Consider the following 16,255-nt stretch of genomic DNA (forward strand, 5'->3'; position numbering starts at 1 on the left):
GGGAAAATGAGCAAGTGGAAAAGTGATAAGGCAAAAGGGAAAGAAGAAATTACAGAGGAAAGACAGCTACAGGGGGCAGCTTGGGAAATTTACGTCTCTCCATTTATTCTATTCTCGGATCTCCATATCGGATCTACATATCGATCAGTGATCTATTCACATATCAGTCTGCACCTTTTGCAAGGGAAAAACCGTGAAATTCTGGTAGTGGAACGAATGATCAAAGAAGAGAGCGCAAGAGTGGGAGTAAATGTCGCGGAAGAATGAAAGATTGATCTGAACATTTATCTTTAAGTATTAATGCGTCTGTTAAAAAAATTTTTCTAATATATATATATATTATATTATATTATATTATATATATATGTATCATATATATATATATGACGAGATATACTTTCTATGCGCGACCATCGATCTATAGGTTCGATCGCGGATCGATCGATCCAAGAACGAGGCTGCTGTATTAGGATTTTTTTAGTTTTCAGTTCCGACCCCTGTAACGTCGCTATTAGGAGCTTATCGGCGGATGAAGAAGAGTAACAAACAGTATTTTCCAAATATGACTTTAACTACGATATCGATTTTGTTATGTTTACTAGGTTAGGTTAGAAAGATTCTAGAAAAATTTACTTGAAAACAAAGTACAACCATATCTGAATTAAGATAATCTAAAAAGGAAGACCGATTAAGGAAGGCACGAGTCTTCAATGTGGACTAGTAACATAATTAGGGGAAAATGTCTTCTTCATCCCCCATATGCTTCGATCTAAGTTGAGCGGTGATCGCTGTTCCGAATATCCGCTTATTCAGCATTGATTAGCAATCTTTGAACATCCCCGACAACAGTTTTTGAACGAGTATCAATAACATCGAAGCACTTTTAATCCCTGGAACAATATTTGAAAAGGGAATTGCCCAAGAAAAATTCCTTAGAAGGCATAGCAATCAAGTTACTGGACATATTATCAACTTTGTTCGTCTAAAAAAGCTTTAATATACTCTGAACAGTTGGTAGCATTTGATTTAAATCCAAGTCAAACTATTTACCGGCTGGGTACATTCTCAGTTTGTGTTGTTAACCGAATACATATCACTATGACTAACGTCCTAATAGAAGAATATTAGAAAAGAAAATGGTTAATGATTGTTGATACTCGTTGAAGAATGAAAGATTGGAAACCATAGCGTAATTATCGATCCACAAAACGAATTAGACCTTTGCGCTAGGGAAAAAGCCAGGAGCTGAAGTTGTTTGAAGATAAATGGTTCCATTTTGTGAAAGAACAGTGCCTGCACATCCACTTAAAAAATCCCTGGATCGTCAAACAAGGCTTAGAAATAACTCGAGCCCCAAAAAATAGAGAACTTTTGATCTTTCTTTTTTCTCGTGGAACGTAAAATTTCGAGAATCTCTTTTACAAACCAATGGAGAAGAATAATGACGGCAGAAGCGGAATCTCGACGCGGCACTTTGCTCTTTGCTTTTTTAGTTAGTCTTTCAAATTCTTAGATAGGAGGAAATGGCCTACTGCGACGTATGGCTGCTCGATGAACCTCTGACATCTTCCTACCAACGCGAATAAAATCTCAGAAACTCCCTAGAAAGAAGAAACTTTTATTTTTTGACAACATACATAAGAAGAGCATAAAATTACCAAAAATTCTTATCAAGTTGATTGACAATTTTTAAAAAGAAATGTTCTTGTGCGATTGTACAAGTATTGGAAACATAAGGCGACGTGTTGTTCAAATTTTTCTTCTACTCGTTCTCTCGTAAGGAAAACAGACGAGAAAAATGATTTTTCCAGTAGAATCGACTAACGTTAGGTTCACTCAGGCTCATCAAGCACCATGCTCGAACAAAGCGTACTTCGAAATTGCGGTAAATTACTCCGGAACACCGAGAAGAGAGCGGAATGGTGTTAGAAAAATATAGTCACGTGTTCAGTGGCGCAGCTTACGATGAGAATTATCTTCCAACGCGTTTAACGAGCGAGAGGGATCGTGTGCGTCCATTTGAATAAACATTCGCTTCTTTTTCTCGTTTGCTGCAAATAGGGAAGTGACGCCAGTACGGGGAAGAAACTAGTTTTCTTCGTTTCCCGTTCGGTTTCTACCTCCAAGTGACCACAGAGTTCCCATCCAGATCCCTTTCTCTTCGTTCTCTACATATATGGACAAATTCTTGAAATTTCGTTCGAAAACGAGGGTATCTCGATGGAAACTCGCTTTTCAGAGTTCTGATCGTGCATCCTCCATCAAAAGTGGGGAATTATCTCGTTTGGTACATCGTGTGGAGCGATGTTGGTCCTTCCATACATTCGGTTGGATGATACATGGTCCACCCACACTCTGGACGAAACAAGAAATCAGATTCGTTATTTATTCAACTTTTATTCGGTATATTTAACATTTTACAGTATTATATATTTACAATTCTATATTGTTTTGAGGTTAGGATACGTTTCTTGTTACGGGAACGGATAAGGAGTAAAACAAAGAACATTGCAGGAAAATAGATAATCGGACAAAGACATATCGTTTGAGTATTATTTGGAGAGGTCAATTTGATTGTTTTTGAATTGAATAATGCAGAAGCTTTTCGAATCGTCTTTAAAGTTAATAATTTTAGAAACAATGTGAAAATTGAGTAATATGTTCCAGTGTGGAGGAGTGAAAAATGACAAACGATAACGGAGTAAGAGAGACAGAGAGTGAAAGGTTGAGCGTGAGAGGGAGAACTAGATCGGAGAATGTGTGAGTCGGTGTAATTATCGAAATACAAATTTTTTTTCTTCTCTCGGGGAAAATCGTGGTATCTTGGGAAGATATATGCGCACTAGGAAGACAGAATTTTCCATGTAATATATATACCCTTACGTAACTACGTTGTTTAATATTGATAAGGATCAAAAATAAAAGTGATTATTCAGAAAGTAACCAACTGTAGATTTATTTTCGAAAAATGAAATGTCTAACATTCCCGAAAGAATCTCGAAAAGTAACTCAGCTTGACTTGGGTGTTCTTATGGGTATCTGATAGTTTCCGCGGCTGAAGCCGTTGACGAATAAAGTCAATTATTATCATAAGTAATAATTTTAGAAAAAGTGCAGACACAACGAGATTGAAACTCTGGTTTCGTGGTGGTAGCCGGTCACGTTACCGTCTTAGGCACTGATCTGCCAGATTAATTCTCTTAATTTCTTAACTTTCTTTGCAAATGAAAATTTGTTTGATTTGTAGACATAGTGACTGATCTCAGAGCTACACACATCGCCAACTTTAGACCAAAGAAGTGCAGGACAACAACTTCAGGCTAAAGAAGTTCCCTGCGTTATCACCCGCCAAAGAAATCTATGTTACTGATCAATGATAACACCTTGTTGCATATTATTATCGACTGAGGACATAAAAGATTGTGACATACCTACCTGTCAAAAAATCAGAGTGTTTTCTATACGAATTCGATTAAAAATGTAGTTTTATAACTTATTTGTAATTTCATAGAAAAATTTAGTTTCGATTCAAACCGCTACTCTACTGTTGATAACGTCGCATGCAATACAAAAATGATATGAGGAGTCAGGTGACCTCGAAAATGCAGGACATGAAAAAACATTGAACGTCACATCTATTCGGTACCTCGGCAGTGACATTGTTATCATATCACATTTTACATATATTTTAATTATTTTAATTTGTTATCAACGTATTTCTTTATGTAAATAATCGATTAGGGACAAGAGTTCGAAGCATTGAGACGTGCCGAGAAGGTAGGGAAATTTTAACGAAGTTTATTATAAAGTTTAGCTTCGATTTAGAAGATTGGATTAGGTTAAAGTGTTAAATAAATAAGCTTAGTTCCGCTTATGTAAAAATAAAGTGTTTATTGTGTCCAAAGTGATTCTGAACATTTGAAATAAGTCACAAGATCCTCACAGTGTCCATAAAGTGAACAAACCTTCATTAATAAAACAAAATTTAATTAAAGGGATCAAACTCAGCTTTCTCTCTATATTCCTTTTAAATCACGAAATATCTATATAAAGGTTTACAAATTCTAATCAAAAGATCGAAGTACTCATTTAAATAATATTTAATTTTTCGCAAACTAGTTTTAAACGATGAATCGAGATTGCACGTAGGCGCAATTGAAAGTATTTAAAAGGAAGCAGATTAGTTCGCTTAAATATTGTGGAATGTGTAATTAATACAAATGGAGGAGACTGAATAATTTAATGAACACGTATAATATAACCTTTACTCGTTTTAGGTCGAATTATCCAGTATTATCATATTTAATCCAATATCATAATCTGGCAATGTAAAATATGTGTATTCCTATAACTTATCCTGGCTCAAATATGTTATCCAGAATAATGACAACAATCGACAAAACAAAATAAAAACTTTCATTATAAATTTCATAAATATTAATCAATAAATAAAGATTAATTAACATTCGTTTTATTAATAATTTGTTTTATAATGATAATATTCTTCATTGTATATCAGATTTTACATCTATTAAGAGGAATTTTATTATAATAATTTAAATGTATTTTATTAGTAAATATTAATTCATATTTATTATCTTTAAAATTTCATTGCCCACTCCACTTTGCATAATATTAAAATATATCAAAATTTAAATAGGATATCTGAAGGTTATATTAGTTTTCCATATTGTTATCAATATTTATTATTTTATTTGAGTTACTAAAATAATCTATAGCGTCCGGAATTATAACCATATGGAGATGCAATAAAATTTCATATCACGAGTCCCACGCATCTCGTTAATTTTTCAATTTGAATTCTCTCGTAAAAATAATGGTCAACCATACTATAAGGCGTAAACCAAAATCGATTTCACGTTATAATAACCATTGAACGCTACACAAAGGATCGTATCGAAACACTGCTGGGAACGAATTCTGCTCCAAGACCAGAGTCATGTAATTACTCGTTACAATGGCAATGAATGAAATGGTGCAAAGTCAATTCTTCCTCCTGCAAATTAACACGAAAAACAATTGCTTAAATAAATTGGAGATATAGAAAAGAATAGAAATTAATAAATTTAAAACAAAAAATAGAAAAAATAAAAATTAAAGTGTACAAATGCATTCACCTAAGTGCAAAACTAATTATCTCGTAAGAGTTTTATCTACCATAATTTTGATTATTGATAGAACACATAAAACATTTCCAAAAAAAAAAAAAAAAAAAATAATACAGACAATGTAACTGTGTTTACGAAGAGATTATGAATATTCAATTTCGATGATTCACTTTCACATGAAAGTGTAAAGGATACAAATCCTTTCGCGGAAGTACGAAAGAAAGAATAATACACATATAGAAGATATAGGAAAAAAGCGGTTAAAGAGATACAGGAATTTGCGTAACGTCGGACGATGTGCTAAGTTTCGCGATTGGAGAAGCCTCGGGCGTTCAACTAGCAGAGCCTTGACATTTTCTTCGATTTTTTCTACGTATCGCTCGTCTACAAACCTTTTCTTCGATACATTAGAAAAATAAGCTGTAAGATGGACAGACTCGGTTTGGAATGTTACTTTGCATTGCGAGCTCGAAGAAAGTGAGGTTAGGATGGCATTATAGACGCCGTTTTGAAGAATCAATATTTCAAATCGGAAGAACTATTTTTGAATAAGAAAGGTAATGCAATTGTATGAAAAAGATTAATTTATTCATACACATAGGTACGGAAATTTTTTATTTTAATTGTACCTATAGATTGAGATATAAAAAATATAATTTAAAAAAACATAATTATGCATTAGGTCATCGTTTCCATTTTGTAATATAGAAATACACCAAAATATAATTGGTGTATTTCTATATTACAAAATATAATTCCATAAATACAATTTTTGAAAAATAAATGAAATGTACATAATGCATACAAAATATGTAAAATATCCAAAGTAGATGAAACAAATCTCAATTCTAGGTCCTATCTTTTTATTTATGTTTTTGCAGAAATATTTGCAGTCAAATATGATTTTATCTAATTAAACATTATTGAATGAAGTATAAATATACGATGCACTACTAATATACAATATTCTCATCCAATCTTCAATTTCTATCCAAATTCAAATTTCTATTATCCTCCCATAGTAATCCATTGCAAATCCAAATTTGTCTTATGTAACATAGCATCTCAAAATTTTGAGTGATCCCAAAAAACGTATGAGGGAGGAGAAGATCGAGAAGGAGCCGGCATGCGTGGTGGTAGAGCGAAGATCATAAAAGCTCGTGAGCAGGAGGATTCAGATAGTTTTGGTTTCGGAAGTCGAGACAGCAGGAGCTCGAGATGACCATAACAACAACGACCGTTCGTTTGTTGATCGCCTGCGGCGTCCTCGGCTTCGCGAGCTGTGAGTACTGTGACCAGTTGGAAAGTTTCGCGGGACGGCACAGGGGCAAGAGAGGGTCTGCCCTCTATGGCCCTTTTCACACGCGATACGTGTATCACGAACTGCGTATTGCGATACACGTTCGTGATACACTTCTGGAAATGAAACATACAGTCTCATTTGTTCGTGTATAGGTTGCCTGTGTCTATCGCCTGTGTTGATCATTCTTTGATCTACCGACTTCGTACGAAAAGTATCGCCAGCGGCGGAGGTACTTGGGATACAGGAAACCAGTAATCGCTATACTATATATCACGAAAATCGTCATGTGAACGCCTCCATTGGTATATACGTAGGGTAAGTGCTCCTAATATCGCCTAGGCCTAGCCCGTAATATCGCTCACCAGTAATATTTTGGGAAAAAAGAAGTAGGAAGGATTCGGCAACATAAGTTCTACACAAATATATATATATATATATAAAGACGTATTTTATATTTGTACATGAAACGCAAATAGTATCTCTTTCGCTTGAGACCTTACCTTTTATTTGAGAACAACTGAAAATTTGGTAGGCGATATTGGGGGCACTTACCCTAGATTCAGTATCTATCTGAAAGGAGGACTATCGCTCACGTATTTTTATATCCGATATTTCCATATGTGGCACTTTCAGCCAATACGCGTGCTCCTCTTTATGATTGTGTTACGTCTATTAGAAATAACCAACCAGACTCGCATTCCTTCCAGAGGGCTTCTTTTCAACTCTCGTCTATACAAGATCGTATCTTCGAGAAAGCGAACGCCGTTCTCTTCATTTTGCAAAGCAGAATCGGTGACATTTCTTGTGTCTTATAATGCATGGTTCCTGAAGATATGTGTGCTCATCTGTGATTACTTATGAGAGACTCTTCCTTAGGGAGACTATCTTATTCGTGACAGACTGCAAAATGAAAGATATTATTATCCCTTGCAATTTAAATTATTCAAAATATATCGTTTAACGAAGAATACGTTTTATTTGCAAAAAAAAAAATATTATCACTTGTAATTTGCTCGTTATGATGGAATTTATTAAGAATGGATGATTGATAAAAAAGAAATTGTGTAATCATAGAAAAAAATCTCTATTTTCAAGGATAACGTTTCTAATTTTTCAATTTTCTAATAAACTATGAAACTTTAATGAATATTTTTAATAAATATCATATTAATTTCTGCCAAAGGCCTTCGATTAATTAAATGTTATTTAATTAAATGCAAATACTAAGATATTAATATACGATGTTCTTATTCAAGCTAGAAGAATACATACCAATTCTTAAAACATATAGATAGATGAATATACATTTTCCAAGTTCAAGTGTCACATGATAGAACAGGTATAATTAGCAATTTTGTATTCAGTCAATGGAATCATATGATTATCACAGTTATTGCGATAATAGGGATTCCAGAATCAGTGTAAGTGCTAGTAATTGCAGTGAAGATAAAAATTGGCAGAGTACTTGTTGCAATGAAGTTTACAGCTCTTTAAAATCTGATCTTCTATAATACTGAATTCTATAATACTCATATTAGACATCTTCTATCATAATGCCCCATAAAACAACATATCTACAATAATACTAATGTTACCAAATATGTTATCTATAATAATACTACAGATTCATATATAATACAGAATATCCATAGAATATTTCCCATAATACTGATCTAACCGGTTCTTTCAAGAATCCAAGAATTACAGCCTCTTTTATGGATTCAGAATGCATTAAAAGATACTTCAACAGATTCTTCTGGTCATTATGTAGGTTTGTAAATTAGTGGAAACAGATGGAGAGAGATATTTCAATGGCTTCAGCTTGTTTGCTCATGTAAATTGTGTCTTGTTGCTTAGGTTCCAAATTATTCCATCGATAAAAATAGTCGTGTTTGTTAAAATTCATTGACTGTCCCGGTAAACCATTCAGCTTTTCATCATCATGTTGCATCACCATGTCACGTTTTGCACGACCATTCTCCCACGATAATTCTCATTATCGCTTTATGATCAAAACACACCGTTTCTCATTAAGATACTCACTCGATTGCCAACCTGAGTGTTATTCATTATTCACGCTACAAAAGAAATCAATTTTTTAATGCCGAAGATTTATCTAGAAAAAAGGAAACTTCCAAGTTTTAATTCGCTAATACCGAACACATCAACTAAGAAGTGAAACATTTACAATATACGCTTGCAATATTTTCTAATCGTGTAAACAAACGGAGAGTTCCAATAAAGCATACTATAAATCATAGATTTCCGATTTTGTAATAAGTTACGTAAACTGAAGACGACGATCTCGACGCCCGAGGGAAGCTACAGCTTCCGCTAAGTGAAGGAGAGATGCCTAATCCTGAACTGACATTAAGTGGTAATTTAACAGTATCGTCACGCTATACTTTCAGACTTTCATACCTTCCGTGATTTTTACGCGTTTTACATATACGTATACATATACGCATTACATATACGTATACATATATATATGTAAGAAATTCTACAAAAGTTCACTTAAGTACTTTCAACCATATAGTTTGAATCTATAACATTTAAATTTTTAAAAAGGTTAAACGGGGGAATCCTTTTATTTGCAACTATTTTATATCGCTAACTACTTTTCCAAAATACTTTTCCATAATTGCATAACAATGTTTTATGTACGTATTTTAATAACATTGCATTTACATAACTTTTACGCATTATTTCACTCCTTAGTTGCTAGTCAGTGAACTGAGCTGCTTATTTGCCAAATCGGTTAACTTCGCAAATCGTAAAATAGAGAAAGTTGATGAAATTATGTAAGATAAGCGTCAATTAAATGCTTTTCCATCAAGAAGTTTCAAAAATATTAAAAAATAGAATTAACCACTTCGAACGACTTGAATTAGTATCAATTTCTATTTCGGTTCGTATAATTGAATAATATTCAGTGTAAGATGAAGATAGATAGAGAAGTGCGGAGGTCAAATCGCATCCTCGAACTTTCTCCGTTCGAGAATTCGATAGTGAGCGTGAATACATGCGCAGTTCAGGGACCGGTTTCGTCTTCAAGGTGCTGCATTATGCAAGGGGCCAGGGTTTCCCAATTCGAAGGACCGCGAAAATAGCTCTGCAAGTATTAACCATTCATTAGCAATCAGCGTCTTCTGTGTTTGTTTAACTTATCAATAAAGAAATAGAATGGCGTTAAGCGTAAAAGAGGAAGACATTTTTTAAAAGCTCTGAATATGTAAAACAGGAAAAAGTATATTACAGAACTGATAATTAAGGATACTTTTGATATTCGATAATAATAAATGAAAGAATTTGGAGAAAAGATTTTATGGGAAACTTGTGCAAAAAATGTTGAAATAAATTATGATAGATATATAAAAGACAGTAGTGAATAAATTCAAACAATTAATATACATATATACATAATCTTATATTGAGATTGACGAGTTGAAGAAGAACTAGACCAGATTTATAGAGAACAGATTATTAAATTTAGTAATACTAAATCGAGTGGATATAGAGTGGATCAAAAATTCTTAATAAACTGTGACGAGTTACTTTTATCTTTTAAAAAATGATAAATCACAGAATTTCTTAAAATCTACTTTGAACTGATGGAAAATGAAAACATTTGGCAATATCTATTCCTGGAAGATCATCGTCGTGGATCACTTCAGAAATTATGAAGTAAGAGGCACAGAACCAGTGCAAAATGATTCTGTAACAGAAGGTGAAGTAACTCGGACGATTTCATAAAACTCTCATCGAGAAACTCTGTCGTGAAATAATATTGGAACAGGTGTTTGACAAATGTACGTTGAAAAACCTGGATTCTCCTAACAGCTTCATCTTCACGTTCCATAACAGTTACTTGCAATCTCAAGAGAATGTTCTTCTGTTATACTGTGACTGCTTTATTATTTTCCCTGAAATTCAAATTTTCATTATTAATTTATTTCATTATTAAATATATAACATATATGATATATATATTCTAAATATAATACATATTAAATTATTATTAAACAATATTACTGTTAGCATTACATATAAACATATTTTTTAATATTACATAGGCAAACTGGATCATTTAATATGTTTAGGACAATTTCCATCTATTACTTCAATTAAAAAATATATTTGGAAATTGCAAAAATATTAACAAATATATACTGCAACATATCAACAGAAACAGTTGTATAGGCTGCTGTAAAAAAATTCCAAAAGGCAAACCTAAAAGAACCATATGTTATAATGAACTTATTATTTCTCTGAACCAAATTGTTTCAAACGTTTTTCAATGTAACAATTCCTCTGGAAGAAAATCGAGGGTGGAATATTTACTGGATCATTAACAACCCAATTTTTCCCACAGAGTATGGAAATAACATGATTCAAGATTAAATAGAGTTAGCAAGTAAAGAAAGCTGTTCATCTTATTTTTACAGCGGCCAGCGTACACAAAGATAGCTGTCCTGAAAAGAATGGTCGATTTTCTGTGCCATCCCAATGTGACGCTTACATCGAATGCATTGATGGTATCCCGGAACACAAATTATGTCCTGAGGGACTCTTATTCAATCCTAACGTGAGGTTCGCCTATCCTTGTGAATATCCTGCCGGTGTGAATTGTGATGGAAGACCTAACCGACGTTAGTATCATGTGACAATAGTCTTTTCAAATTTGATCATTTTTTTTAAATTAACTCTGCAATATTATACTTACATTTTACAGGTATAGAATTTCATCGTTGAAGATATGTGAAGACAGCATTTAAATGCCTGAAAAATAATTTTATTGGCAATTAAATTAAAATAATAAAAATTAATTTTCAGAGACACCACAGCCAACGGATGACTGTCCCCATCAGTATGGTTTCTTCAAAATCGGAGATCAACAGAATTGTGGCAAATTCATGTCCTGTGTAGAGGGGAGAGCACATGTTTTCCATTGTCCCGAAGGGTTGGCCTTCAACTCTGAATCTTATCGTTGCGACTGGCCTGATCAAGTACCAGACTGCGATGTTGAATGTGAGCGGATTTTATATCTCCTCTTCTTTACATCTTTTAAACATGTTTTTTATCTTCTTTCGTCGCATCACAGCGTAAGGAATTTTTTACATATTAAAAGCATCATACAAGAGCAGGATTCCTACAGAAAGTGGAAGATGACGACTTAACCTAAACACATCATTCTTTTCACATTCTAGAATTCTTACAAATATATATATTTCAATATTAAAGAATTATAAACATTTACGACATTTGTAAGATATTAGTTTATTTTTAATTTTCAAGTTTATCGTCAAAATTTCAAATTAATGAAAGACTTGCCAATTATATTGGGAATAACTGTTTTTGTTATTGCAATTGAGGTGCATTCTGTAACAGGACAGATACACCAATTAATATTTCAAGAGAGTTAGATGTTTTGAAGTAAGTTCAAACAGGGTCTTTCATACATCTGTGATGTTGTTGACACTGTTGTCGTTAAGATACCCAAAGGAAAAGATTTTGATGTTATTTTAAATGTCATTAAATATGTCTAATTAGAGCGAGATCATTTATACCAATAACTCACATAGTATGGTAGCAAAAAGTGAAATTGTGCTGTTGTGTGATTCGTGACTTCAATTACACTGTTTAATTGTTAATTGCTGCTTTACTATTGTCAATGTAGCGTTCTTAGGACTACGGTGCCCAAGTGATCCTAACGATGAAAATCGACTGTACAAGTTTGAGTTCTACGCCAGTCCTTATGACTGTCAACGTTATTTCGTGTGTGTGAATGGTCGGCCACGATTGCAGGTCTGCGAAGAAGGAAAGGCTTTCAGCCAGCTGGAAAACACATGTCTTCCCGCGCACAACGTCAGTGGATGGTAAGCGGATTTATAATAAATTTCCAATAAATCTCAAACAAGAGATGCAATTCTGTCAACACTTCTTCACTCGCCTATTTGACTTATAAGTCCTTCACGTACAAAGGAAATTAAACATTATATAGTCTAATAGATATATCAGATAATTAGTGTAGAATTCATAATAATAACAATAATAATAATAACAATTTTTTAATTCTCTAATAAATCTTTTTCACTATTTTGTATTGTTAAATATTAGTAATATAACTATTTGTCTACTTTAGTAATTAGGTAAATTTTGTAATTGGAGCTTCTAGGTAATTGACCAACGTATAGAAACACAATATTCCATTAAAGTCTTTCCTCCATAATTTAATATTACGTAATTCTTCCATAAAATTGTTCATTTTTTGCGAATTTTTATTTAATATGCCCTTTTTATTTTCAGTGAGCCACTCGGTTTGCCGCATGAGAAAAAGAAAATTCCATTAATAGGTACAGTTATAGAGGGAGGATCATAGTGATGACTTTAATGTACGAATGAATGATTTGCAAAGAGATACGCTCATTTGAGAGTAAAACTATCACGAGTTGCTTTCGAGACCATTTCTCGCAAATGGACACTATGTTCAGAATGAATATCCGATTTGATAGTGGCCAGCATAGTCGATCTCAACGCAGTGTCTACTTGCAAGATATATCTCAAGAAAATAACACATGCAATTTCTATTGTGTGCCACTGTAGAAACTACAAGAAAATGAGTAGAATGTAATAATGTAAATACATGAATCATTGATAAGAACTATTGTAAAAATGATGTGCTTGTATTTAGCACAAAATTGTAGACCAAATAGTTTTCAAATAAAAAAATCTGTTAGGAAAATAACAAACAATGTATACATATGTTCCACTTTATTTCAATCAATTATGAACTTTTACATCGAATATACATATATAAGAGCTTCGACTTGATCTTTAAAATAGAAAGCTGTTGAGACAAAAGGTAATATAAATGTTTTTAAATATGGTACGATCCAATGCAATTACGCATTTGTACTTTTTAACAGATATAGTACTTTTCCATGATTTAATCAGAGAAAATGTTGTATCAGAGACGCTCTCATACACTGGAATATTTCATGTATCTAAAAATTTACATATCAAAGTACTGAATCTGTTTATCAAGTCTTCATTTTAAATTCAAGCTACTACACTGATTTACTAATTATGATTCATTCTTAATATTGATATGTTCGTTCAATAATATTTTTCCAACGAATCTTCCTGGTAAAACAATAACAGCGAATAAGAAAGGAAACCAATAATTGACAATGAAATTGACATCGAAAAAATTCCACGTAACCCTCGTTAATCGGAATGTCTCCATACATCTATGTTTAATTATGAACAGTCGAGAACGTGATAACGGATAATGAATTGATTAGATTTGAAATACAGATAGGCAATAAAGCACGTGGAAAATTTTCAACCGATCTCCTCGTGTTCGTAAACTGAATTCATTGCAAGAAATAACAACCCGAATACACACATACAAGTATACACAAGAATAAAAACATACATTTGCTTGCAATTGTACATCATAAATACACACGTCACTGACAATTATTCACATATCCTATGTACAAAGTGATAAACGACAAAGGACTACATCTTGACAGTTAATCCAGACTCATTGGGAACGGATATGGACATCATTCGATTTCAATCCGTTCCATATTAGCAAAGTACAAGTCTCAGGAAATCCACGTAATCCTGGTCAAATGAATTCTTTGCTGACACTAGTACTACCAACCTGAACTATTTCCTTAATCTTTTTATCCTGATAAGAATCAAGAGTAATTTCGTCAAACGTATGTTTTGTATTTTTCGCAAAACAATTAGTGGGTGGTAGTTCCAGAGATAATGCGATATTCACAGACTAACGGTCGTTCATTTTGCTCGTTGACTACACGAAAAAATAATTGAAGGTGGATGTACAATATATAAAGCTAATACATATGTATATCCAACTTGAATTATTATATATCTACATCCGTTTACAGTCGGGTTCAGCAGATTCTGATGCAGTATATATAACATCTACAGGTCAAAGGATAGAAGAACATGTATAAAAAAATAAACGTGTGTCTTTAAGTTTAAAATCTCCAGTTTATAATTTTAAAGAATCTGAGATATATTATTATATAAAAAAATAGCTGCTTAAAAGTCTTGAAAAACATTTGTCGTTAATAATTTATTACAAGTATATCCACAGTGCAATGTTAAACGAGGGAAGATAGATTTATTAGCCAATAGTTTCTTATTTTCTAGTCGTACAATAAATATTTCTGTAAAGAATAACCCTGTGTGTTTACAGTTAGCAATTTAAAGCAAAATGGTCATAGAAATACTGGCAAGTCATTTATCACTGTTACAGTTCAGCGTTAAATTGCATTAATTACCCTACGGTGATAATACTTGTCAATTAAATTGTTTCGTAAATCACTCTATAGTAAAACTCAATGAAATCCTTTAGAAACCTTTGTATAACAATTATAGTGCAAATAGTAACATCTACTACAAAAATAGAAATTTTGTAAGTCCATCTTCCCTCGTTTTAGCAACTTCATTATAAAAAATATAGAGTAATACAAAAGCAGTAGAAGAAATGTGGATGTTGAACAATTCAAGACTTTTTAGCAGCGTTATGATTAAAACAATTTTGGCGGACCGTTGATGTGTTTACAGTCTTCGTACGTTTTATAATAATCGTGTATAGTACACGTTCTTCCACTGAAGAAATTTTCTCATTATTTTTATTAGCTGTTTGCACGCAGAGTCTTAGTAGTAAACTGATTTAAATCTGATTACGGGTTTTATGAGGACCCATGATGTAAATTGTGTAGCTCGTAGGCGAGATGACAACACTCTGAATCACTCCAACAATGCTGCTCTCGAATTCTGTCTGTATTGAGCCCTGTGCAAGGCGTTACTTCCGAAACCTAAAATGAAATCCAATCTTAGAACATAGATTTATTAATCCCTAGTTAGCTGAAAGTTCATGAAAAAATACATTACCTCCATTTAATATACTTTTAAGTATATTATTAAATATTTAATTCATTCATTAATTAATTACATTTATTTATATAAGTAAATAAACGCTTCGATATCTTTGAAATTTCTATAACATTTTCTGAGCATAAAAAATTACTTTTATAAAATTGCTTTGTACACTTGATCATGTGAATAAAAAGAGTGTAACTCCATCATGTAGATGGGTGGAGAAAACTCTGTACTCACGTTCGAGCAAAATGAAAGTAAGGATTGATCCGTGTATTTACTGTAGAGGGGTGACGTGTGATTCGCCTGTTGATCCTGATTTCCCGGATATGCGCTCTGTCCGTTCCCTGCGATTTCCAAGTAACCTCTGCTGCTCGCTAAACTACCTCCTCGCGTGCCAATATCTGAGAGAATGAGCAGTCACATTCCTTAACGCTTCGACACCCTCTTCAACTCCATCAGAAATACATCAAATATAAATAATCAGACCAATTTACATTGTAGCTCATGCAATTTTACAAACAGAATACTTTCAATGTTGACATAAACAAATATAGAATGGCAAATAAAATTGTTTAAAAAGAGTTTGAGAATTTACAATTATTCTCCCGTCTAAAACTCATTTTTTGGGGACAACATTATATATGGCAAGACAAAGGAGCAATTTTGCATGAAAGATTGAAGAGGCATCGGTAAATCAACGTGGAAAGCATTGAAAGCGATATATCATACTATCTCTAAAATTTTAATATTCTTTCCACTTCGGGATGAAAAATATTGGAGATCTACAAGCAAGAGAGCAACTATTCTGTACAGAGATTTGCAAGGACAAATGTAGAGATTCGCTGCTTCTACTGAACCATAAACAAAAAAAAAAAAAATGAAAAAAAAAATAAAT

General features: G+C 32.9%; 2 protein-coding genes and 1 long non-coding RNA gene across 5 annotated transcripts in view; 1 reads left to right on the plus strand and 2 right to left on the minus strand.

Moving 5' to 3' along the window:
* Nucleotides 1-355: 355 nt before the first annotated feature.
* Nucleotides 356-5,611, minus strand: LOC126874814 (uncharacterized). Its single transcript, XR_007693026.1, has 2 exons — nt 5,522-5,611; nt 356-5,017 (listed from the first exon to the last, which is right to left on the minus strand). It is a non-coding gene; the product is annotated as an uncharacterized LOC126874814 (long non-coding RNA).
* On the plus strand, nt 5,013-13,191 carry LOC126874802 (protein obstructor-E-like). The gene is made up of 6 exons (XM_050637246.1): nt 5,013-5,686; nt 6,191-6,411; nt 10,881-11,084; nt 11,269-11,463; nt 12,113-12,311; nt 12,742-13,191. Exons 2-6 carry the CDS (start codon nt 6,348-6,350, stop codon nt 12,812-12,814), a joined length of 735 nt encoding a protein of 244 aa, XP_050493203.1. The 5' UTR covers nt 5,013-5,686; nt 6,191-6,347; the 3' UTR covers nt 12,815-13,191.
* Nucleotides 13,192-16,255, minus strand: part of LOC126874778 (parathyroid hormone/parathyroid hormone-related peptide receptor-like) — a 31,715-nt gene continuing 28,651 nt past the window's right edge. For 2 of the 3 annotated variants that reach the window (XM_050637197.1, XM_050637198.1), the window contains exons 13-14: nt 15,598-15,761; nt 13,192-15,296 (exon numbers count right to left, since the gene is read on the minus strand). In XM_050637197.1, the coding sequence (XP_050493154.1) occupies nt 15,171-15,296; nt 15,598-15,761 (290 nt within the window). In that variant the 3' untranslated portion in view covers nt 13,192-15,170. Of the gene's footprint in view, nt 15,297-15,597; nt 15,762-16,255 lie in introns of those variants that run through there. The other variant, XM_050637199.1, reaches the window with a different exon arrangement.

Source organism: Bombus huntii, chromosome 16 (genome assembly GCF_024542735.1).
Source record: "Bombus huntii isolate Logan2020A chromosome 16, iyBomHunt1.1, whole genome shotgun sequence".
NCBI classification, from domain to species: domain Eukaryota; kingdom Metazoa; phylum Arthropoda; class Insecta; order Hymenoptera; family Apidae; genus Bombus; species Bombus huntii.

What these genes read in the sequence shown, in the direction of transcription:
- LOC126874802 (XM_050637246.1), top strand. Translation starts at nt 6,348, where the DNA reads ATGACCATAACAACAACGACCGTTCGTTTGTTGATCGCCTGCGGCGTC. An exon ending in TGATGGAAGACCTAACCGAC is followed by an intron (nt 11,085 to 11,268) that starts GTTAGTATCATG and finishes ATTAATTTTCAG; the next exon opens with AGACACCACAGCCAACGGAT. An exon ending in GCGCACAACGTCAGTGGATG is followed by an intron (nt 12,312 to 12,741) that starts GTAAGCGGATTT and finishes TTTTATTTTCAG; the next exon opens with TGAGCCACTCGGTTTGCCGC.